We start from the raw sequence: 26,734 nt of genomic DNA on the forward strand, positions 1-26,734 counted from the left end.
GCTCTCTCTCTTCCGGCAAGCTTGTAAGGGTTCGGACGCGTGCCGTCGCGCGTCCGCCCCATTTTTGTAATGTAAACCGTAACCTTAAATAAACATACTACTGCAGCGGCTCAATCTGTGTCTCATTGCCACCCGCCATCATCACAGCCCCTAAATAATGTTTAAAAATATATATTTTTATATTACCAAAAATTGTAATTGCTTTTTTTAAATAAATATTTAAAAAATATAAATATGATTTAAAAAAAATTCATATTTCCTGATTATATTAATTAAATATCTATATAAAATTTTGTTATTAGGTATTTACTTCATATATAAAATATTATCAACTGTTGTAAATACGTCATTGGCTCTATGCGCAAAGAAGTGCGCGTCGGTTATGGTATTGATTCGGCGTGCTATGGCCAACGCTGTCATACTAGCGTGCCAGGACAAGTCGGTTTGAATACTTCGACTAACTCGAGGTGAGAAGTAAAATCAAATATATACCATATATTCCTTTCATACATCACGTTGTCTATTGAAAATACGTAAATTGGGGTTAGAATATTATAGATAAGTCGATTTTATTGCCGAATTGCTTAGAATTCTGACCATTATATGTATGGGTTCGTTTCGTAACTGATGACGCCACGTTCTGTACACAATTATTTAGTATACTTCAATTCTTCACCATAAAGGTTTTTTTGTTGTTGAATAATGTCCCTCTGTCAGTACATATGAGTGTTTTTGATAATTGACTTGTGACATTGCCACATCAAAATGATCCCGAGAGAAGCATTCATTTCCCAAATCGATTTTTGTCACATTGAGCGACTAATTTAGAGTATTATTTATTGTCTTGGCAATGGTATGGCGAATTGGTAATTGAAGCCGCTTGAAAGTTACAGATAAATCGCCTATAATTAATGATATTGTCTTTAAATGTGCTATTTATTAGTTCAATACCCTCATGACCAGCTGTTCTATGGATCAATTTTGGTGGATCTAAATTCCTCAGGAGCATAATAGGGCTACCGACCTTAGCTTAGGGTTATTTCGTGCTGTGATAATACGATTAACGGAGTTTAAGATTTCAACTTGATAGCTATAACCTTTTTATTTGTAATTTATTTAATCAATTGTGTAAAATAATTTTACTACAATTGCAATTTTTTCAATTAAAATATGTTCTGAAAAATAATTATAAAAGAGATTATTTTCTATTTTTAATATACTGTTGTAATTTAAGTAATAATACTTCTATATATGTATAGTTTCATTCATATAGAAATTCACAGCAGACTTTCGATACAAAATTCACAGTCCTAGAGTTCCATCGTTAGTTTTTAGTTGAAAAGATAAATAGGATTAATTAAAATTATTTTTATTTTCAGTGCTAACTTACTTAGCAATGGAAGAAGAACCCTTCTTTGTTGAAAGAGCCAAGGGCGGTCGAGCGTCCTGTAAAGGCTGTAAAACTACCTGTCCCGCTGGAGAGCTAAGAGTGGCAAAGGTGACCATGGGACGATTCAGCGAAGAAAAGCCCATGAAACTATGGTATCATTTAGACTGCCTAATGGCCGCTTTTATGAAGCAGCGTCCTACTACCAAAAGGATTCAAACGCTATCGGAAATAGGTAACTATGGAAACTTATCCGATGACGATAAAGAGTTTGTATTGAAGCGAATAAACGATAATGAATTGGAATATACTAAGAAACATAAAATGGAATTTAAACCTATAAAAGACGAAGAAGATGGAGCAACGGATGCAAAAATTGAAATTAAAGACGATGAAGATAAGTATGATCATAGTCATGCTGATAATAAATTTGGAGAATTTTGTAAGCTGTGTAAGAATATCGCGAAGGACTCAAAGTATACGATTAAAACCGAGATTGTGAGATCTTTCTTTTCTGAAGGCACCGATAGAACTGGTTTCAAGAGCGATATAGCTCTATGGTGCCGTTTACTTTTACCAGGTGTTATTAAGAGGATCTATAATTTGAGAAGCAAACAATTGGTTAAGCTTTTCTCTAAGATTCTGAACCAAAATCTTTCTCAAATGTTAGTTGATTTAGAGCAAGGAAGTGTAGCTGAAACCATTGAAAACTTTTACATCAAATCTGCTATAAATGCACCTACAGAAAGTACTTTAACAGTCTTTGAAATCGACAAGTTTTTATCCGAGCTTTCGACGTTCACTAAAGAAGATGAACAAATCCAATTCTTTAAAACTATTGTTAAAAAATGTACTCCTAATGATTTAAAATACTTGATTTATCTGATCAACGGGGATCTTAGAATAAACGCAGGACCGAAGCATATCTTAGGAGCTGTGCATCCGGATGCTTTTACGATCTTTGAATCATCTCGCGATATCGATATAGTCATATCGAAAGTAATGTCTAAAAACGATGACATTGCAAGTCCTAAGAAGACACAAATCAAAGCTGAACTAGTTTTGATGAAGCCTGTTCATCCTATGCTTGCGCAAGCTTGCAAGTCTGTTCAGATGGCTTTTGAAAAATGTAAGAATGGAATGTTATCGGAGATAAAATATGACGGAGAACGCGTTCAAGTTCACAAATCCGGCTCTGATTTCACGTACTTTTCAAGGTCTTTAAAGCCTGTTTTAAGTCATAAGATAAGCAGATTTAAGAATTACATTCCGAAAGCTTTCCCTCAAGGAGTCGACATGATCTTGGATTCGGAGATTTTAATGGTCGATACCAACACTGGTAAACCATTACCGTTTGGCACTTTAGGAATTCATAAGAAGGGCGAATTCAAAGATGCCGAAGTGTGCCTTTTTGTATTCGATTGTCTTTATTATAACGGCAAGAGCTTGATCAACGAGCCGATGAGAATCAGACGTAAGATATTAGTAGATAACATGGTCGAAATAAAGAATCACGTTGTGATTTCGGAAGTGAAAGTGATACACAAAGAGCAAGATCTGACTGATATGATAATCAAAGTTCTTAAACTCGGTCTTGAAGGTTTGGTCTTGAAAGACTTGGAGTCTAAGTATGAACCTGGAAAAAGGCACTGGTTGAAAGTGAAGAAGGATTATTTATTCGAAGGCGCTATGGCCGACAGTGCTGATCTTGTCGTTTTAGGAGCTTGGTTTGGTATGTATTTTAACTTATATGTTTGTAATATAATTTAAGATTTTAATGTAATATTGTTTGTTTTTTAGGTACTGGAAAAAAAGGTGGAATGTTGTCTGTTTTTTTAATGGGATGTTACGATACTAAGAAAGATCAATGGTTAACGGTAACTAAAGTACACACGGGTCATGACGATGCTGCTTTAGAAGGTCTACAATCATCTTTACTTAAAAATATGACTAAGATATCTAAGGAAGCTACCAGAGTTCCACCGTGGCTCAAGTGTACGAATACAATGATACCGGATTTTGTGGCAAAAGATCCCAAAAAGCAACCCGTCTGGGAAATAATGGGTAAGATTTTGTTTCATACAACTCGTAACATCAGAATGATATCAATTATGTCATTTTGAATACCCGATTTCTACTACAAACATTAATTGATTAAAGGATGTTTAGAGTAGAAATATTTTTTTTTAGGATTCAAGATTTAATTGTTTTATATATTTTTAATCTTTCTAAAATTCATGATATAATGTATTATGGTGTATCCTCTGTTGTACTTTATAATCTATGATTCAAATCTAAAATCACATTTTGAAAGAGGTATCCCGGTTGATTTACCATCGAATTTATCTCAACTTCGTTACAGTTACTATCGTATTTATCTCATTTATTACATCTGAAATATCTGAACATCTCTATGAAGGTTTGAATTTCGATCTTAGCCTTCTAGTTTGTGTTGCTTATGATGTTTGCTCTGTATATAGATTTTTATATTTTTTACTTTTTAAAAAAATGTCTTAATTGATTTCAGGTACCGAGTTTACACAAGCTCAGATTCACACCGCAAATGGTATATCAATACGCTTTCCAAGAGTAGTGAAAATCAGAGATGATAAGGATTGGAAGACAGCAACTTCTCTACAAGAGCTACAGACACTCTTTGAAAAATCCAAAGAATCTACAGATGTTACATTACTCGAGAAGATGAAATCTCCTACGAAAAGAAGCTCTCCTGCAGAAAGTAAACCTTCCAAAAAAGTAAAAATAAATTTAGACGATGTTCCAAGTACTTCCGCAGTTAAAAATGAATCGGAAGATGAAATTGATATAGCAGCTTTAGAAGTGGCTCTGAATCACGCCGAAAAGAAGGATAATACTTATGTTCCTATACTAAAACCTGTCGAACCATTGCTTAAAACGTTCCTGGGTTGCACGATTGGTTTTTATTTTAAGGACAATTCTAGCGATTATTATGAAAAAGAAGTTACCGAGATGAAAAGGTATTCGCAAGCCTATGGTGGTTTGTTGGATAAGACCAAGGATTGCAGTAAAGCCACTCATGTGATACATTTTACTGATAAAATAAGAATGAAGGATTTACATGGTAATGCAAAATATAATTTTTCCAAATCGGCCAGACACGTATCCGTGAACTGGATGAAAGATTCTATCAAAACCAAGGAAATCCAAAACACTATGCCTTATTCTGTGATATTAACAAATTAATTGAATTTAATATATTCATGATTTTTATTTCAATCATAACTTTTAACATAATTATTTTTATCAAAATCTTTACTATTTAAATATTTGGTTAAATTTGGAATTTTTTACTTTTCCATTAACTGAAATTTTTAAACTAGTCAAATGGTCAAAAATATATTTAACAGAATGATTATTGATTTTTCCAAAATGTACTTTTTTCTTCTAATTTTAAGTGCGTTATTTTTTTGTTTTTATTTAATTAATATAAATTATCTTTAATTTTTAATGTTTGATTTAACATTAAAACTTAATTTCTTTGCTGTTTGTAATTTAAATTATGGTTTTTAGTTTGTTACAAATAATTAAATTTACCAATGTTTAATGTTTCATTATAATAAACATTATTAAAAAATAAATTGTTTTTTTATATTTTATTAAATTAAAAAAAAATGCTATTGACGATTTTATTTGATGTCAAGATGCTCTAAAAGGTAAATTAATTTGGAAACTAACGATAGTATGCTAGTGTGTCAATGACATTAAACATTTTTTATGTATTTTAATTCATTGTTGTGTAGCATGAACGATGAATAGGTGAAAAATAAAGTTTTCAGAAACACCGTAGCATTCAAAGGGTTAAACAAAGTTTATTAATAATTATAATAGATAATTGGGAAAATTATATTTAGGTTCCTAAAATGCAACTATGCAAAATTTGAAAAGATATAGTTTTTAATATAATTCACCTGTATATAGACAAGTATTAACTTATGGATAGATATACATATTTAATTTTATGTATGCTTATTTATAACTAGAGCGTAAAAAATAAGTAATAAATAACACGTAATTGAGGTTTCAAATTAGATTTTATATACCAAAGGCAATATAGTGTCAGTCTGTCCAAACTTTTTTCGAACTTTTATATTAGGTGCGAAAGTGAAATTTCTTACACCTTTGTTGTAATGAAAAAAAAACTATCAAGGCCCAAACGGAAATTTACAATTTGAAGCACATATTTAAAACATTCGTTATTGATGCTATGTAAGAGTCAATAAAAGCTGAATTTTTTATTCCTGTATCCGGAATTGTTTGTTGTGTAAAAAATTGTTTCGGATCTAGTATAAATTAAATTTTTGATATTAGAAACAGAAAAAATACACTAAAATCAATCTGATCGTCCAGAATGCAAAAAATTGAAAAGCAATAAAATCGGAGGAGTGGGAACGTTCAGTTAGTTTTAATCCTTTGGTGAGTATGGCCGTACATGTACGCTCTAATGCCAGTGAGTTAGATATAGTGTGGCCGTACATAAAAAAATTAGGCCATTATAATTTTCCCTATTTTTTGAGCGTTCTTAAACGTTGAAATAAATATGATATAGCCCTGTAGCTAAAGTTATAGTATTTAGTATTAAAACATTTAATGTGCTTGCGGTTCAGTACGTGCGACCGATTAAAATTATTAATCAATGAATGAGTGATTTTTGACAGCTGTAGTTTTGTTAAGATTTTGTCGCTCATTTATTTAAAAAAAAAATACATTAAACGAATCAAACGAAATTAAAGAGCTTTTCCAAATTTTTATTCATATGTTTAATTCAAGTGCGTCTTTCTCCGTTCTCTTTTGCATAATTCAGCATGGCTCTAGTATAAAACAGTTTTAAGACCCTGCCTTAAGCTATCTAGCGTTGGCCTTGACCTAACATACTTGTTTTTAACAGAAAATACAACGAAAAGGTAGCAAAAGCAGCGAGGGAAAATTGTCGGTTAAGGGACGCTTTCAAAATTCATATGCGTAATACTGATTGTATAATAGTAGACTGCTCATAGACGATATGAAAATTATGTGTTGACTAGCTAGTGTCAGTCACAATCCTCACAGGATCCAATTCGACTCGTGAAAGAAAGATAGGCGTAAATTGTAACGTTGGACAAATGTGCGTGCCGTAGCACCTCACAACTGCAAACGAATCGCACGCGAATGTGTCATCGATGTGCGAAAGTCAGTAGGCTAGTAGTTTTCATGTTCACGCTAGAAGTCGGCACGAGATAAAATTATATCATACCATATTCAACCACCCGCATAAATTGTTACAATTTAGAGGTCACTCGAATGACCATTTGAACAACAAAAAGAGATTAAAAGTCTCGTTAGTATAGTCACATAAGAGAGAGAACTTGTGGCCAAGAAATTGCGTTGATAATTGGAAATATTGCACGTACCACCTAATAGTAATTACTAATTACTAATCACTAGTAATTAATGTCGAAAAATCTACTTTACTTAAATAAGATGCGCGCCAGATGGACAATAGATACTATCCTGCGCATAATATTAGTGTTATTCTAACCTTTGCTTACTGATCGCTGGAGTGGCCATCTTCACCGTTTCTGCTTTAAGGCGTGAACACATTTTATGGGCGTGTATTTGCGATTCGACATAACTGTTTCGAACCAGCATTATAAAACATGTGATACTTGGTAACTGAGGCAGAGACGCAGAAGACAAACGAGGAGAGATGCCGCGGATTCACAGCAGCAGAGTCGATCGAAGACGATTCAAGAGACTGCATCGACATGCAAGACATCAGCGGATCATCCAGAGAGCATATCGCGACAATCCCAACTGCTCTACCTAAATCACAGCCGACAATAATACAACTCGACATGCCAGTGAAAATTCTCTGATTTCCAAGACCTGACATTTCAACTTAGCCGTTTGATATATGCATCTACATTTCTCATGTGGTAATTTATATACATATGTTTATTAAATAAACCGTGTTTCAACTATATTTTCCGTTGTATATTTAGGTTCTAAAGTCGCACCCTATTAGCCTCAAAACCTAAAAATACGACGAATTAGCAAGATTTATGGAGTTGTGATAAAAAAATAACCGAAATTTTCAAATTTAGGCCGCAGAAGAAATTTTTATTTACGGTTTGAATGTTTCATAGTATTATGGCAAGTCCAACCAACTGCAAGGTAACGCTGAGGTAATTCAAGCGGTTATTTAAAATATTATGAAAAGCAAAAAGCAACTCATTTTGACAAAAGGTCTAATAACAATAAGAGAATATTCAATACCATAATTGCGTAATTTCAGCCCGCTAACCACTCGTAAGCACCAGAAAAACTACCTTTTGTGCATAAAATATGCGTGATAGACAATGCTTTCAACATGCATAAAAACAGCTATTATTATTATAAGGATGTGCCCTAGCTTATTTAGCGCCCAAGGAAAAAACTAAGTTGCTCCCTCCCACAAATATTATCAACACATTACATTTTAAATATGAGCTGATATACATTATAAAATGAGTACACATTTATCATTAATTATTTTTCGCAAATTAATTTAAAATGTATAGTAATTCAAATTACCTATGAGCATTTTAAAATTTATAGTAAATCAAAATAACTACATAGTAATTGTTTATTGCATTAAAATTATTAAAAAAAAGCATTCAAGACCAAAAAATAGTAAGTAGATCAACGATGAAAAACTTGGCTAAAACAACTGTATGGTAACCACAGAGCAAAGAATATAGTATAAATTAATAAAAGTGTGCATAGAAGAGCGATTATATGCAGAAAGTAAAATATATGGTTACCATGAGACTATCATCGAGTCGCTGTACTATAAGGGGAGCAAAAAAAGTTTTTACCCCTTTTTTTGCAACTCCTATTTAATGAATACAATTGCAATAACAGTATTACCGGTTTTGCGATCCCTAGAAGCCGACAACGACATCATATTCAGTTATGCTCCCCTGCAACTATTTTATATTTCTGCAGATGAAGAGGAAATTGAAAGGATGAGCTATGTGTGTATGTATGTACTAAATCTAATAGTGCATTCTATTTATAAACGTTTTGCCGATTGGAAGAAGCTCTGGCAATAGTAAATTATATATGAACGAGAAAACACCAATAACAAATACTCTTGGATAAAAATTAAAATTGTCGTTATTTTTATACCAAACCTCGCAACATACATAGATATTGGTGTATATTAATCGAAAGTATCGATATCTGAGCGCAGTCAGACTGCGCAAAGATGTTTTGGACCGCAGACGTTAGAGTTCAGTGTCGGAACGTCAGCAGGTCGGCTTGCGGCAAAAACTCTGTACGCCGGCTGATCATAATCACATCATTGGCAGTAGTGGAATTATGTTATCACACATAAAATTAATTTGTATTAAAATAGTGATTTTAAAAGGGGTGGTTTTTTGCTTCCGTTCAGTTGGCACCATTACACAGACAGCGTCCATTTCGCTGTTGTGCGCCATTTTGTCCCAGTGGTCCGGCAGCGAGAAACCAGCGCGCTAAGAAATGAAACGCATTAAACATTTATGGACGTCGAGTCGGATGTGGGTCTCGAAAATTAGATTTGTTTCGACCTCGTGCACTGTAAAAGCTCGACCCTGTGTCGTCCGCATTACACGGGAGAGATTTTGAATGACGTGCGGTAAATTCAAAATGGCGACACAAAACGCCAGGTATTGGGGGGAGAAGGATTTTACGGTGAAACGTAAAGTGAAATTTTGACTGTTTTTACGATGCCGTTCTGGTTTTATGCGACTGATCATAGTGGTTTACGCGTCGAGTTACATAAAGGGTTTTATTGGGTATATGTGCCGTTATTGGTTTATCCTAAATAAGAGGTAAGGCTTGCCAACTTAGCCAGCTGTTGCGCAAAAGGGTTGGTGGCTTAGAAAATTTAGCGTTACGGTGGATTTATGTAGAACGCCCATTCGGGTTTGGCTATAGAAATTATTGAATTAGAGTAACGAATCTAAATATCGCAAAATTTTCGTTTTTTTATTCTAAAAAATGTGTTTATGAATTTTAAATTAATATTTGCAATTAATGAAAAACATTTTTTTATTTTTCTTGACTTCATTTTCGAATTCAGCGCGCAATTTTACATAATAAATTACTATCAAATGTTATGGATAAAAAAAATGTGAACTAGTGGATACAAAAAAATTAATGATTATTAGTATTATTTTAAATGTGTTGGTCCAATGCGTCACAATGGGGTAAACACTATTATACTCACACTATCTGAAAAAACACTGACTATTATGATACCTAAATATGTATTATACATATAAATATATTTATGTTTTATCTAAACCATTGTTCCTTTACTTTAAATGGTAACCACAACGTCCGCGAATTGATTAAAATATTTCAACGTTATAAATTTAGAAAATTAGAACCGCGATGATGAAATTATTTCCTTAGGTTTTACCACGAATACCTAAAATTCCAAACATCCACGAAATCTCATTTGTCTACTGCGCGTTCCGCTATAATTTATTGCATATTTCATTTTTCGCATTGACCGCAACCAACTATGCCACCATGGCAAATTTATGAATTAAATTTTCACGTGTCATTTCACATGTGTGTATGCGGTGTATGAAATGCAAACACGTGGGGTGCGCGATGCCGCATACGGAAGTCTGCGGCCAATGAAATCCGCTAGCGTTTTTAAACATTCACGGTTGACCCGAAAAAAGCCGGACCTCTGTTTACTAATTCACCGACAACGACGTGGACAAACTTGCCGTTCGAAACTTTCAAATTGTCACATCGGAATATGAAAGCTCGTCCGACAGCACAAACATTTGCTATGTGAATCTAGCGCCACACGTGCGCTAAAGCGGCGACTAGGGATAACTAAAAACTCGAGAGCTTTTCAGTTAACCTTTTCAATAAAAAATGTATTTGAAAATAGCACGTAGAGCCTTAAATACCATTATCTTGGTATTGAAACCATTATTTTAACTGGGGTTGTGTTTTAGCCATTGAGAAAATTTTTATCCAATTGAACTTGTATATTTTTATTGTATAAATACAGTGTTTATTATTCTCATAAAACTGTTAAATATTTTTGCCACAAAGAAAATTTTATTTAAATTATAGATCTACATCACGAAAGCTCAGCAAGTTTATCGAATCTAAAAGGAGCTGTATGCGAAGTTAGGCCGGCCTTTTCTTTGTTGAGGTTTGTATGAACTTGGTAAATCCAAATTGGAGAGGACTTAAAGTTCTAATGTCTTGAACTCCGAAATGGATGTTCAACAGGGACGTCATTTCAGAGGGGTAAGGGTAGGGGGGGCATTTGTCCCCCAATGAATTTGGCTAAAAATGCATGTCTTTTAATTAAATATTAATATGTTATTGTAGTGAAATCATATCGGAATACATTTTCACCGGTAGATATATATTTTTATCAGTGAAAATATAATTTATCTTTAAAGAGCTAGAAAAATTCTATAATTTCAACCTTTTCATATGTACATACTATATTTTTACTAGTGTAAACATAATTTAGCTTGCTAATGAAATTATATGCTGCTTTAAAATGTCTATGAAACTCAATTTGATAGTTGCGAAACGTCCATTTGCTGTTCTAACCCAAACCTAACTTAATAAAAGTTCTGAAAATAATTATAGTTTTAGAACTTTCATTAGATCAAGTTCAAAATACAAACTAAGCCAACTCATCTTAGGGGAAAATAAGCAGAAGAAAAAAATACGCGTCGCATCTCGCGTATTGCTCCATAGTTTTGGACTACTTTGTATTAAAAATATGCGATCCTTATCAATATTATTATGTACTTCTAATATGAGGGTATTGAGAATTTTGGTCAATAAGAGAGCGCAAAAATCACTTCTCAGAAGTCAAAAATCCACGTCAAAAGCAATAAAATCGTGCCTAAAACACTCTACCGAGCCTTCTCACTGCGACGGCTCTATTAAAAAAATATTTACAAAGAAACTGAATGTTTTAAAATTCAATATAAATAAAATAACATAAAACATGTGTTTTAGGAATTAGTTGACGAAATGCACTGATTATGTTTAAATGCAGGAGAAAATCGATATTTAAATTACAATAATTTGGGGGGTGAATTTATTTAAATAAATAATTTATTTATTTATATACAATTAATTTTTCATTATAAATGCACGTGTTCAAACTGCCTTGTACTGAAGCAGAATATGTACAATTCCTGCAAGAATCTGTTTTGTTGTGTTCATGGGGTGTTCACTTTTCTGACCAGTTCTCACTCGCTACCGCTCTAAATTTTAAAACGTATTTATGTAGCAAAACGTTTTTTGTAGTATTTTATGTTAGAAAAACGATGCTTTGCTACATAAATACGTATAAAAATAGAAAATTGCGAACGAGCGTTAGCGAGTGGGCATTAATAAGAACAGTGAACACCCCATGAATAACTTTTTGTAACAAATCTATTTTAAATATGTTGTTTTTAATTATATGTAAATAAATTAAGTGTGTAAAAAAATGATTAAATTTTTTTTTATAAATTTGATCAATGACAACAAGAAATTACTTAAAAATATACCTAATTATTTTTTTTTTGATTTTCTAGCCTTAAAGGGTGAACGTTTTTTGAAGTGTTTTATGTTAGAAAAACGATGCTTTGCTACATAAATACGTATAAAAACAGGACAATTGCGAACGAGCGGTAGCGAGTGGGCATTGATAAGAACAGTGAACACCCCATGAATAACTCTTTTTAACAAATCTAATTTAAATATGTTATTTTTAACTATATGTAAATAAATTAAGTGTGTAAAAAAATGATTAAATATTTTTTTAATAAATTTGATCCACGACAACAAGAAATTACTGAAAAAAATAACTAATTTTTTTTTTTCGATTTTCTATTCCTAAAGGGTGTGACTTCGCAGCCAGAAATTTGGTAGGAATTTATTCCGTACACCTAAAATATTTATAAACATATTTTTTTGCTATTCTAATCATTAATTTAGTCGACTGTGTATTTAGTTCTTGAATTTGCAATTAATATTATTTTCATGGTTTAGTGTGATGTGTTTATTATTTTAGTAAGATTTAACTTTATCATATTTTATTGCCACAAAGCCTTAATAACCTGAATAATAACATTTGTAAAAACAGTTTGCTGTATTATAAATTATTCCATTCAATATAGTCGACGTTAAAAATCTACACGTGTAAGAAGAACATACATATATGACACAACAGCGCATAAATCTTAATGGAAAAAGAAGCAATCATAAAATGATAAAAACCTAACCATCAAATGTATACAGAAAAAATGAATTATATGTAAATAAACGCTTTCCAAAAATGCGTAAATAACGCTTCCAAAAATAAATATTTTTTTATATGAACGCTTTTTTAAAATGCGGCAAAAATTCCATTTTGCTGAATCAACGTGTAATTTTATATTTAAATAAACTAACTGTTTGTACAGTAATCTATTTTATTATCAGAGTGAGAGATACTAAAAAAATTCTCAGTATAAAGCGTCACGTAAACACTCAAGAAATAATTTAATAATGACCGCAATATTCTTTCGAAAACCATAAATATTTGTCACTGCTATACAATATCCTGTGATCTTTAAGACGCGAGTCGAAACAATACGCATAGTCTTGCTTAACGACAGGGGTTAAACTTTCGAGCAAAATTAACAATGTACAAAGCGATTTATGTGTCAATTATAATAGCTTTCGCCAAAAGGCTTTGCGAGGCCACAGCCAGCTCCTCTTGCTAAGGTATCAGACGACACCCACAATACAGGTATAACAGGTATATGATTTTAGCCGGGGTCGAATCCATAGATTAGTCGCACAGCGAAGGTCCGCGACCTTCCACCTGAAAAGGGTCGCCCGGCCACGGTAGGGCAAGTAAGGATACAACTGTTACCAGATTTTTCCAGTAACTATTTTGGCTGCAAAGTCACACCCCTTCGGCCTCACAATTCAAAATGTGTGGTATAATTTATTTATTTATTTTAATTCAAGTGTAGTGTATATTATTATTAAATCATAATATACAATTATTTATAATTTATTATTAGTGACTAAATCACAATGCGTCCACCAACTGTGAGTGCCTGGATGACAACAAATTAGTACTATCCGATTAATTTTTTAATTAAGTTTTTTAAATAATTAGTTTCACACATAAACAAAGTTCTTTTATTATTTTATTTATTTATTTATTATTTATTTATTTTATTTTATTAATTTATTTAGCTTAATAGCTAATCTTTACATCTAACAAATTTAGTAAACATATATAAAAAATACATAACAGAAAGAAAAAATAAAAATATACAATAATAAAGACTTAATATTATAATTTATTTCTACTAGCTGTCGGTACCTCACTATCGTGAGGTACCGAAAGCTAGCGAGTGTGCGTATACCGGACCCTCAACTTTTTGGGTTTTAAATATAATTTTTGCTTCGTTCTGATTTTTTTAAATATTAAAAAAAAAAATTAATGGTTCAAATTGGACATTATTATTTAGGATTTTCAATAATAAACAAAATGGTTTAATCTATAAAAAACTACTAACATTTTCAATTCATTTGAAAATAGGTTTACAACTTGACTAAATATTTCCAGAAGAAAACATTTTATATTATTTATTAGATTTGAAACTTTAAATTTTATCGTTATATTTGAAACTTAGATATTTAATGATAAATCTAAATATTGCATATCATTTATAAATAGGTTTAAAACTTAGCTAGATAATAATAAATTAAAAATTGTACAGTGAAATCTCAATACAGCGAAGCTTACGGAACCAATGAATAAATTGCATATAACACAATTTTATCATAAATTTAAATCTTAGCAATAAGAACTTTTTTTAGTTACACCATAAGTTGATTTATAATTTAAAAAAGTTGTTTATATGTTTTATGTGTAAATATAAAAGCCAATTAGAAAGAAATAATAAACTGAAAATATCAAGCACTTAATCTGTTACTTTAGACCAAAAGTGCACTTTAAAAATAATAATAATTTTGAGACCTTTGTCAATTTTTATTAAAAAATATTTATATTTATATATTTTTTAATGTAAATGATTTATCTGCGCAGCATTATTAATTTTAATAATTAATAAGTGCAAAAAATTTTCACATTATTTAAAATTAATAATAAACTAAACATATTTAAAATCTATAATAAATTATAAATATTTAAAATCCATAATAAAATAAAAAATATTTTTAAGGTTGAAAAAAATATTTTGAATAAATCTTGAAAATTTATTCTAAAACTTTATAATTTAAAAAATATTTAAATAAGTTAAAAAAATTAAATTAGTTATAAAATATTTTACAATTTTGTGTAGTTTCCTTTCAAAGGGGTCAGTAAGAGAGATTCTTGCAACACTATGTGTTTAGTAGTTGGTTGGTAATGAATAGTACTTATTTTGAAATTTTCCCCCTTTTTTTTTAAAATGATTTTTCAAGCGAAATTTTAAAAATTCTCCAAAAACTATTAATTTAAATTGCCAACGTTCGCCAAAATTCAAGTACATATTTTTTTTTTGATAAGAGAAGCTAATAAAAATCCACATTATTTATATTATATTTTAAATACCGTATAAACTAAAAATATTTTAAAAAATATTTTTTTTAGAATTTGATGATTTTTAAACATATATTGATAAGTGTTTTACAATTTAAATCGTTAAAATCAATTTTGTAGTTCGTTCTTAAGCGCGCGGTGATATCCCGATCATGTATCGGGATATCCCCTCAGTTGCTTACATTTGACAGTTCTGTCATCAGTCAAGCGCGCGCCGGGATACAGCTTAGTGCGATTCAATAAACAGTAAAATATGTTAATTAAACAAAGCATTTTTCATACAAAGTGTCAATTGAAGATGATTTAAAGTGTATAACATAATTAAAACTATAAATTATGAGTGTGCCAGTAAGTGTTTGGTTATATGAATAATATGTCACGGTTATTCTAACAAAATTACCATTGACTTTCCAGGATCTAATATTAAAAGACAAACAGCGGTGATTGGACAATTAAAGGTATACATACCAAAATTAATTAAACAAAGTAACATTTTACCCACTATATAGTATCGTTTACAGTTAATTTTCAGAAGTAATGATAGATCTAATAACATTTACTTATGGCAAACAATTAATATATGACATATTGCGACTATTTTGAAGAAGATGAAGATATGTCAATCTATGTGTTTAATCCTCTACAGCATGGTTTCCCAAACTATGTTCCGCGGAACACTGGTGTTCCGCGGGTCCAAGATAGGTGTTCCGCGGAGCCTAAATAGATATTTTACTAAAATTTAGAGTATATTAAAAAAATTGTTAGTCTTGCTAATACATAAAAATTGTTCATAAATCTGATAAAAAAGCTTGAAACTATTGTAATTTATTGCGTTAAAACAGGATTGGGTGTATACTTTTGGAAATATAAATGATTTAAATAAAATTTGCATAAAAATGAATCGATTTTCTTGTAAATTAATTTAGTCTGGTTGCTTACAATAGAGATTTTTTTCCATTTTGACAAAAAAAAAGATTACAGAATTTACATATTATTCAAAAACTACCCATGGATCTTTGGTTGAAAACAGGAAATTTGACGAAAGAAAGGCCAAATATTTCTACTGATACATCTATCATCGAAGAAGAAAATAATCCAAAAACTGAGAATACAACTGATCAATATTATGCCTGATATAAAAAAAACTGTAATTTAAGAACCCAAAATCATCAGTCATTAGGAGTTTTATTTATTTAAATTTTTATGTTTATTAAATAATGGATATTTTTTTTTAACATTTTTTATTTTTATTTATACTATTATGAATTACCCAACCTAAAAATAAGCTAAGTGTTCCGCCAAAGTTTTCGGATTTGCCAAGTGTTCCGTCGCTGAAAACGTTTGGGAAACCCTGCTCTACAGTATCTTCCGTCAATTTTGTTCTTCGCTTGTCGTTTAAATTTAATTTATGGATTATATTAGTAGTAATAATGTGTTCAATGCTTAACTCTTGATAAAGGTGTTTTTAATTATTTTTCAGAAGCAATGAGGGAGCAATTTGATGACTTATATGGCCACAACGTAGAATTGGTATATATAAACAAAGAGTGAATCTTCTCATGTTGAAGTCACTGTCAGCAAGTATTATCTTTTTGTAAAGAACATACTATATAAGTTTGATGTAACTGAATATCTTGAATTTGACTATTCCGAAAGAGGAATGAAGGCAAAGAACAAAAATTGAACATATTTTGCCACATCGGAATTAAAAATAACCCACTCTTAGATATTTTGGCTATCGATTATTCCAGGTTTGCGATCACATATATATAATCATTGTAAATTGTCGTTTATTAGATAACATCCAAGGAACTACACATTTATAAGCTGTCCGTTGGTTGATATATATAGCCGACAGCGCCGATTTGATCGACATTAACTTTCAATCCTCATACATACTAAGGATATATTACACGTTCATGTTTAAAATTGTGCATTAAATCGGAATCAATGATAATGTTTATGTAATATAAAAGGAGAAATTCACTTTTGGGCCCCGGAGCCCGGCGACGGGAATTCAAAATTTGAATATTTCATTACGAAGATTGTTTTATGATTGTTTATCTAATTTAATCAATGTATTATTCTAATCCTCAACACATTATGTATATATTTAATTTTCATAGTCATAACACACCTAGTTAAGTTACAATCCGATTATTTATAAAAGGAAAAACTCACTTTTCGGCCTCGGAGCCCGTCGCCGGGAATTCAAAATTTGAAGATTTCATTACGAAGATTGTTTATCTAGTTTAATCAATGTATTCTTCTAATCCTCAACACATTATGTATATATTTAAGTTAACATAGTTATAACACACCTAGTTAATTTGCAATCCGATTATTTATATTCAGTCAAATGACGAATTAATGAAAATTATTGTCGCGTAGCAAAATTTTATTATTAAATAAAAGCGTTGTCATGGTACTGTCTATTTGAATTCGAATGCTTATTTTTCATTGGTCGAAACTATTTGAATATTTGAATGCTTATTTTTGATTGGTCGAAACAACAGAACGCATTACCGGCGGCTCGAAAATCAATCGGAGCAAATTCAATTTTTATTTTTATTATGATTTATTATTGTAATTCCTTTGTTTACGTGTATTGTTACACACCGTTCATACAAAGCGATACGATTTACAGAGTAGAGGATTGAACGGAGAATGTTTCATTTAAAGTTATGCGCATCCGGAAGCGACGGCTTAGAACAATTATATATAAGATATGTACTAAGGTGTTTTTTTATTCCATTTATGAAACCCTTTATATTTTTGCTGTTTCGGATTTCTCTTGGAAGACTATTATATAAATCAAAACCTCCGTACATAACTCCCATAGCCGTACTCGTTTTCTTATACTTAATTATCTTTAAATTTTCTCTATTTCTAGTATTATATTTATGTACATCTTTATTTCTTATTAAATACTTATTAAAATATTCTGGTAACATATTATTTTCTAACTTATATATAAATACTAAAACATTCATACTCAATATTTCTTTACCATTCAACCATTCTAATCTATCAATCATACTTTTACAATTAGTTAATCTATTTTTATTTAAGATTACTCTCATTGTCCTATTTTGTAATTTTTGAAACATTTGTTTATCTAATTTATTTAACATATTTAATAGTGTTGCACAATAATTAAAATGGGGCAATATTATACTATTGTAAATTTTTTTTTTGTATTTATACTTAATATATTTCTTAATCTAGATAATAAACCTATTTTTCTACTATTTTTTTTTTAATATGTAATTACAATGTTCTTTAAAATTTAATTTTGTATCAACAATTACTCCTAAATATTTTATATTATCCACTATTTCTATACTAGAGTTATTTATTACTATTTTGGTACTATTATCTAGCACATTTTTATAATTAATAAACATACATTTAGTTTTATTCTCATTTAATTTAAGTACATTATTCTTTAACCATATTTCTAATATACTTAATTCATTATTTAAATTATTTACAATTTCTTTAATGTTATCACCTATGCAATACATGTCATCCGCAAATAGATGAATTTTACATTTGATCACGTTATTAACTATATCATTAATATACAAAACAAATAACAATGGTCCCAATTTAGACCCTTGTGGTACTCCATAAGACACTAATTTCTCTTCAGAATATACATTATTTATTTTAACTTTTTGTTTTCTTTTATATAAGTAATTATTAAACCATCTTAAAACTATATCACTTATACCTATACTCTCCAATTTCTTTAACATTATTTTTCTGTCTATTGTTTCGAAGGCTCTCTTGAAATCCAAGAAAACTGCTCCAATGATTTTGTTTGTATCCTTAGCCAACAGCCAATCATTTAACACTACTTGTAATGCAGTTTCAGTGGAATGCTTTTCTCTGAATCCCGATTGTTGTTCACATATTATGTTTTGAGAAGTAATAAATTCCTTTAATTGTTTGATTACTACTTCTTCTATTATTTTTTCTATACACGGTAGCACGTTGATTGGTCTAATTTCTTCAACTTTTTTACTATTTTTTATTTTAGGTATAGGTACAATAGTAGCAATCTTTAATTTTGCTTTATTTATTAAATAATTTAATTTAGTTCCTATTATTTCCCATGTTTCTTTAATTATATTTATATCTAGTTCATCAGTACTAATTCCTTTTTTAAATTTACATATTATGTTATGAATTTCATCTAATGATACTGATTTAAATTTACTAAATTTTACAATTATTGCTTTATTATTATATTGTACTAAATTACTAATCCTTGGTATTGAATTCACAATTTCTTCTATGCTTTCAATGTAATATGTATTCATTTTTTCTGCTATTATATAAGAATCTTGATATATATTTCCATTAATTTCCATTTTTATTATGTCGTTTTGCTGAGTTGGATTAATTAATTGTTTTATTGATTTCCACATCTTATTTGGATCATTTTGTATTTCATCTATCAATTTTTCATACCATTTCTTTTTAGCCATTCTTAATACTTTGACTGCCATATTTCTACATTGTGTGTATGTTTTCCATTTTTCATTAAAGACTTTATATTCTATTTGTTATATTTTATAATCTCTGGATTGTGTATATTCATTAAAAATAACTGCTTTTACAAATATACTCGTCGATGTGACTTGAAGGAATCATATTCTAGATATGGATTCCTTATTAAATAATTCCTTAATAAATAATCAAATTATAATAGAGTTTTTTTATCTACAATAGGTCATGGAATGATATTTTTTCATGCTAAATTATCTATTAGTGGATTCTCAACATAAAATTTTTCTTTTATACAACATCGGCATTATTTTAGTATAAGTATTATTTTTTGAATTTATGAACTGGTTATTAAATGGAAGTAAAAAGTTATCGAATAGTTAAAAATTCGGTTAACCATCCATTTCTCAGACCGATTAGTCGCGATATCAGATAATATAGATTCAAATCATGCCTTATTTGCTGCTTCGAATTCGGAAAGGCGTGCGAACTTATCGGAAATCTGATTTACCATCCAAGACCTGTACTTAACGATACCCTTTACTGATTTATGGCCCTTCTATCGCTGTAAAACAGTGACGAATTTAACGTTCAACCGATACGCGATTTTTGAGAAGTTGCGAATAAAATTCCCCATAAGCGATGCAATTTGTAAAGTTTATAATAACAATTGTTCATAAGATCACTCCCACTATAAAAATAATATATAGATATAATTTTTAAATGTGATGCTGCATCAGAAAATATTATCTGTCATTTTCCTATATTATTAAAATATTAATGTAAGGATCAACTCTTAAAATTCTGCAATATTTTTATAAGTAGAATGAGTTTTGAAGTAAACAGTTATTATTTCTAGTTTTTAATGTACAATATAGAACAAATCTCACAGTTTTTCTTACGTGTTTCATGTATTGTAGTGTTGTTATTAATATTGTAACCTCAATTGGAACAAGAGGCGAATTTCTTACAATATACCTACATTTATAATAAATATACGGCATTCTGTAAATGCGGATGCTCGGACATGAAGCGGAATAATCCCGTCCTCGTTTCTAGCGCTTAAATATTTTATTATACGTATGTACAAATTTTTGTAATGTATACAATTTATCTCGTCTATGTGTTTTGTGGATTATGTATAAAAGGTTAACCCTGTACACATTTACAAGTTGACATATAAAAAGATTTTTGTTAATATTATAATAATAAAATATATACAAACATTTACTCTATAAGTTCTATATTTAATAAACACACTTTATATTTATGCAATAAATATAAGATTACTTGATAAATACAGTAGAACCCCCAATAGCACGGTGAATTAAAAACATGCTATTTAAATGCCCGTTACTTTATGTGTGAGCGATCCAAAGAGAGAATCTTCTAGTCCCACAATTACACGCACCCAAATAGCACGTCCGCAATTCACCGTGTTATTAGGGGGTTTACTGTATGTGAAATTATACGCCGATTTCAGCTGTATGATTTATAATACTACAATTTAATAAAATGCGCTACAATTAACAATAAATTATATAAAGCAATTCAAAAAGTTGCGAAGTCAATCTTGCTACTACTCTAAAACGTATTTTTGATTTAATTCTCAATACGAAATAATTTGTTGATTATTGAAAATGTACAAAAGTCACCCCTATTTAAAATAAGGGTGAAAAAATATACATAAATAACAATAGAGCAGTAGCAGTGTTGTCAACTCTTGCAAAATTGTTCGAAATAATTATCCATAAATACGTCTACAATTTTGTTAGACCAACAGTTGGGTATCGCTTTCACCAAAATCGAAACTCTCGACGCGTGAATTCATGTTCGGATTTTGAGAAGGCTTTCGACAAGGGTTGTCATGGGTTGTACATAAAAAGATCGTGGAACCTCAGTTGTTCGGATGATTTAACTCGGTTATTCTTGAGTTATTTAACCTATGACTGCCAGTTGTTGAAAGAGTAATTAATCTGTAGCGACCACACACAGATAACCACGTTTGAAATGGTTATAGTTTCAAACCCTAAACTTGCGTTAATGACTGTGACCAAAAACTATCATTCATTAACAATGGAGACAAACAACATATTGTATTAACGTAAAGGATTTGAGGACCACATAGAAATTAAGTTTACAGTAAATATTCTCCGTTAAGAGAGTCCCTTTGTGGCGAAACGGTCACGGATGCTATAAATCATCATATTCATGACATTTCAGAAAATGCGATACGATATTGGACGAGTGAACGTTGCTTTATAAAGGCGTAGACTTATTTCGCCGTTCTACGAAGCGACTGCAGCGATTGACTGGAAGATTGGCCAGTAAGCCTTATAGCCCTAAAGAATATATGAGCCCGGAATCGAGAAGGAGAGGAAGACATCGACAGGCGCGAAAAGGCGACCTGGAACTCCCGAACGACCATTGTCGCAAGAAGAACTACCTCCTGACACTCGCTGCAGGCAGCCACAAAAACCATGAGGATCAGCTGCATCACCGCTTAGAGGAGACATCTCGCCGATAATCGTAAGAAATTAAAGTTTTCTTCTATATGCAGATGATTTAAAAATTTTATAATTATCTTTGAACCATCATGATTTTAAATAACGATGCTTTTAATTTAATTTAAATAAAAAAATGATAGAAAGTCCGAAAGAAAAAAAATCAGAAATAATCTTTACAATATTATAAATTATTATTTTAATGCATATTACAATTAATAAATAATCTGGCAAACAATATTTTTTTAAAACTTTCTCCCCTTCATACATATTTCATTCTATTTTAGGATAGTCTTTTCTTAATGTAATTTTTGACTTATGGTGTTTTTCCAGCCCACCGCAAGACATATGGCCAATATTAAACGAGACGAATCGATCGATCGGGTCGCTAGTTTGTACCCAAGAACATCTCTAACCAATGCTACATCTCGCGAAAGGAAAATTCGCGGAAATTGGACGGAAGAGCCTCAGCGGCTAGTAATTTGCCCTAGCGCTCGAAAGCGTTGATTGAATAAACGTCTCTGGCTCCTAAGGTAATGGCGGATATTTCGCTTCGATTGGTGAGAACAAAGAGCAAGTAACCCCTCCTCTTGCGGACTGCGAATTTTCAATCGGTGTCAATGTAATAAATATTTTTTGCACGTGTCCCAAACACGTGTTCCTCTTCTCGGCGGGGAAAACTTTATCACGCGTTTTCCGTAAATCTTCGAGAGAAATACGTGTTTTCAATCATTAGAAAGAGATAGAGAGATGGAGAGAAGAGGAAAATATGATCTGAATTTCAATGCGATCTTCATATGCAAACAAATGCTCTAAATGAGTCAGTGCGGCAAATAAAAAAATAAAACGAAAATAAATCGCCTTTTATAGCATAATTACTGAAACAATTCATATTTATTATAAAAGTAAAATATTTTTGAAGCTTAGGTATCAAATATTTATTTTCAATTCGTCAATAATTTTTTTAAGGCATATTTAAAAATAATTGCTTATGATTATGATTATGATTTGTTCAGGGCATTAAAAAAATATTTAGATAATAATTTTTTTTTATATTTTGTAATTTATTTTTTAGCATCAAAGTCACAGAAATTATATTTTAATTGCGTAAGTAAATTGCATAAGAAAAATAGAAAAGAAAAATACTAAAAAAAGTCTTTGATGCAATTTTACCATTGATGATAATTTTTTCAAGGTTTTCATATATAGACCAATGACTAATACAATACTTTTTTAAAAATATTTTTTTTTTATAGATTAAAATATAAATGGGGCAAATACAAATTTGAGTGAGTCAAAGAAGAAAAGAAGCATTTTGGTTAAGGATAGAATTCCAGATATTGGAAACAAATGGATCACGTACACTGAATATAGATTGCTTGTATTGAACATTAGTTACGATTAAGGCTACGTTTACGGAAAGTAAACGTGTTTTAACGGTAAAAATATTTATTTAAAAATTAGATACAGGCTCTTAAAAATATTGCTTAATATTATTTTTTATATGAATTTTTAATGCATAAGTAATAAAATTAATAAACATAAATAACAAAGTTTATTTTAATACATATATTATTTATTTATACATATAAATACATTTTTTACAGTTAGAAAATGTTTATTTTTCGGAAGAACGTTTCATATAAAAAATAATAGACAGGCTATACATCAAATACGTTATGATTTGAATTAAAGCTTTTTTTTTGTACACAAAAAATAAGAGTTTTTCCACATTTTCTCGAGTAGGTTTGATCGTCTGTCAGCATAAATTTGTCCATTTGAGCAAAATAACTGTTCGGTGGTTTGACAAGTACTTAACTACTGTTGATATATAGTACTATATGGATTGAAATGCCGATAAGCATATATATCAGCATAACAAATTGCAATCCAGCCTAACTTGTATAATATATTAGCTCATACTAGCATAAAGGTAACGCATCTTTAATGATATGTGGGGCCCCGATTAATTTGGCGGTGAGAGCAAGATGAATTTTTTGGAAAACCACGACTGGCGGCGCCTCGTCCACCGATTTCATAATAATGTAACTATTACTTATAGCTTCAATAAATATTACTACAAGGGCCCAATCTGTGCCTAATATTTATATGCATTTAAATTTAAAATAGCAAGTAATATTTATTTAATTTTTTGCTCTTTCTGCTTTATTAATATTTATTTTATTTTTAAACTATTATGATATACATATATTTATTGATACAGATATACTGAAAATATGTTTAAATTAATTTAATTGCTATTTTTAATCGCGTATCGCAAACTAAAGGCTATGTGCCACACAACGTATAACAATGATGTAAATTATCCTGCCGAACTTGGATAATGTGCACTCAGTCTAAAACTTGTTCTATAAATGCAAAATCTTTTATTTGAAACAATACTAAGTACCAAGATCCTTGATATTTGAGAAGCGTATAAAGTAAGGCGTCGAACGTATTTTAAAAGCAATCGGGTAAGATGTCCGCTCGAGGGCGGATCCAGTTTCTGCGATTTATATACAGCGACATAAGAACGTTCAGGTACTGGATATATAGAATTACGCGAAAGCTTTAGTCATCAAAAAGAAGAGCAAAATAAAATAAATATAAATTCAGAGTTTTTTGATAAGTTAATTTATATTTCAACTTGAGGTTTTTATATTTTTATTATTTTAAATAGCTATGCGTAATAATATCAAGTGTCAGAACAAAAACAGATGATCATCATTTTACATAATAAAATATGACTATTATATACATTTTAATAAGAATTTATATATAAATTCGAGCTTTTCGGTTTTCATTAAAATGAAAGGATAACACGCAAAGTTATCCGTTATGCTTTTTTCCTTCTAAATCTGATACCATCCATCATAAAGCAACTGTGACAAACTTATCCATTAAAAGTTGAAGCCGAATTAAAATATTAGCATAATATTATATTACATTGAGACGTTAATGGAATCCCCCATTCTATATTTATCTTATTAAGAAAAAAAGTATAATACATAATCGAATCAAATTTTATTAATTTTAAGGTTTTATACTGTAAAAGGCTAATAAATTTATGAATCGTTAATGATTTAATTAAATCCAACAACGGGTAAAAGTTAAATACACTTAATAATTCCCTGAATAAAATATCTAAAACCCAAGAAAAAAATATAGCCACGCAGGAAAGAGCTTTTATTTTCTTGACTTTATTTTCTCTCGTTCTACCTCCCTAATTTTTTTTCGACTTGATACATTCGTACAATAAAAAAGTGATTTTAGCGATTTTCTCTAAGGCTCTTTTCGTTTTTTTTCGACAGCATGCGGTCTTAGTCCGCAAGATAAATCAATAAAGCACTCTGTGGAGCTACAAATTGAATGATAAATAATAATAATATTTATATTTTATGTATTATACAAAAATACGAGGCAGGTTTTCGTCGATTCATCAAAATGGAAAATTTCTAGTAGTGTTTGGTTTTAATTAAAAAGCTAGCACAGTGTGCAGAATTTAATATTTCGCGAATAATATTAAATTATGTATAGATTTACATTATTTATTTGATGCAAATATATAATGATTCGTTAAACTTAACTCTATTGAAAAGTAACAGTTTAAAAACAATAGTAACGTGACTTGAATGTATACTTACAGATTAGTTTATATTTGTCTGTTTCTAAATAAATGTCATTTTTTTTTAATTAAGGTTTTGACAGTTAGTCGTGCTTTTGCCGTAAATACCTGAGTACGTCTCTTATTATATCTGTATTGATACACATCTGGACTCTATATTCCCGTATTTAAAAAAAAATTGACCCAAGAATTTTTACCAAGTGAACAATTTATACGTATGCCGAAATTGACTTTCGATAAAATTGAAGAACAGGGAACTTGGACTGAAGGTTATATCTCATCCACGTTATTCTCCAGACATTGCTCATTCCGACTACCACGTATTTCGATCAATGCAACAATTCTTAGACGGAAATAATTTTAAAAGCCGATGATGTGAAAAGGAGGCTATTGGAATATTTTGCATTGCCTCTAACGTTTAATGTTATTGGAATTAAAAAATTGACCTGGAGGTGAAAGAAGATTGTATCTTTAAAACGTTAACATATTTTAAGGCATTAAAATAAAAATTAATATTTGATAGTTGATTTTATTAGGAAAACGAAATATATTTCGGAATTCCTAAGCAGTTTATTAATAAATAACTAAGCAGTTTTTTACCTATTTTTTTTAACAAATCGTTAATATTATTTTGAAAAACTCGGATAAATTTTATATATTTAATTATAATATCTATATTATTGATAATTAAAGTATTCACATAAGTTCTGAATTTTTTTTTGTGTATGGTTTGGACTCAAACTCAAAATCACAAAAATGTAAATTTATATAAAGAATTTACTTTAAAATTTGCCTCTTATTTTTTTATTAAATATTTATTATTGTAATAATAAAAAAAACTATTATTAAAATATATTTTTGCTTCTAAGTGCAGTTTTTCCTATGTGGAATATAATTTTAAAAATAAAGTAGATTTTATTTTTTTTTAATATTGCTTACATATTTACAAATATTTATTATCAACTTTTACTCTACAAATAAAATTCATATAAATAAATATTTTAAAATTATAAACTTATGTTAAAACTGAGGTTATAGATTAACTGTATAAAAAAAATATGTAAAATTATAAG

The 26,734-nt window shown here is 29.9% G+C and overlaps 2 protein-coding genes across 5 annotated transcripts in view; one reads left to right on the top strand and one right to left on the bottom strand.

Moving 5' to 3' along the window:
- Positions 1-26,734, bottom strand: part of Sol1 (CUB domain-containing protein Sol1) — a 387,647-nt gene that overhangs the window by 5,884 nt on the left and 355,029 nt on the right. The window lies entirely within an intron of this gene.
- DNAlig3 (DNA ligase 3) lies at positions 310-5,004 on the top strand. Its single transcript, XM_088205139.1, has 4 exons — positions 310-467; positions 1,380-3,119; positions 3,188-3,451; positions 3,915-5,004. Exons 2-4 carry the CDS (start codon positions 1,397-1,399, stop codon positions 4,607-4,609), a joined length of 2,682 nt encoding a protein of 893 aa, XP_088061265.1. The 5' UTR covers positions 310-467; positions 1,380-1,396; the 3' UTR covers positions 4,610-5,004.

The sequence above is a fragment of the Plectrocnemia conspersa genome, unplaced genomic scaffold (assembly GCF_051122295.1).
Source record: "Plectrocnemia conspersa isolate PC_06_02 unplaced genomic scaffold, ASM5112229v1 ptg000001l, whole genome shotgun sequence".
Taxonomy (NCBI): Eukaryota; Metazoa; Arthropoda; class Insecta; order Trichoptera; family Polycentropodidae; genus Plectrocnemia; species Plectrocnemia conspersa.

Bases quoted from the DNA above. Each gene is read 5' to 3' on its own strand.
- DNAlig3 (XM_088205139.1), top strand. From the start codon at position 1,397: ATGGAAGAAGAACCCTTCTTTGTTGAAAGAGCCAAGGGCGGTCGAGCG. The intron at 3,120-3,187 runs GTATGTATTTTA...TTTGTTTTTTAG, and splicing joins CGTTTTAGGAGCTTGGTTTG to GTACTGGAAAAAAAGGTGGA. The intron at 3,452-3,914 runs GTAAGATTTTGT...AATTGATTTCAG, and splicing joins ACCCGTCTGGGAAATAATGG to GTACCGAGTTTACACAAGCT.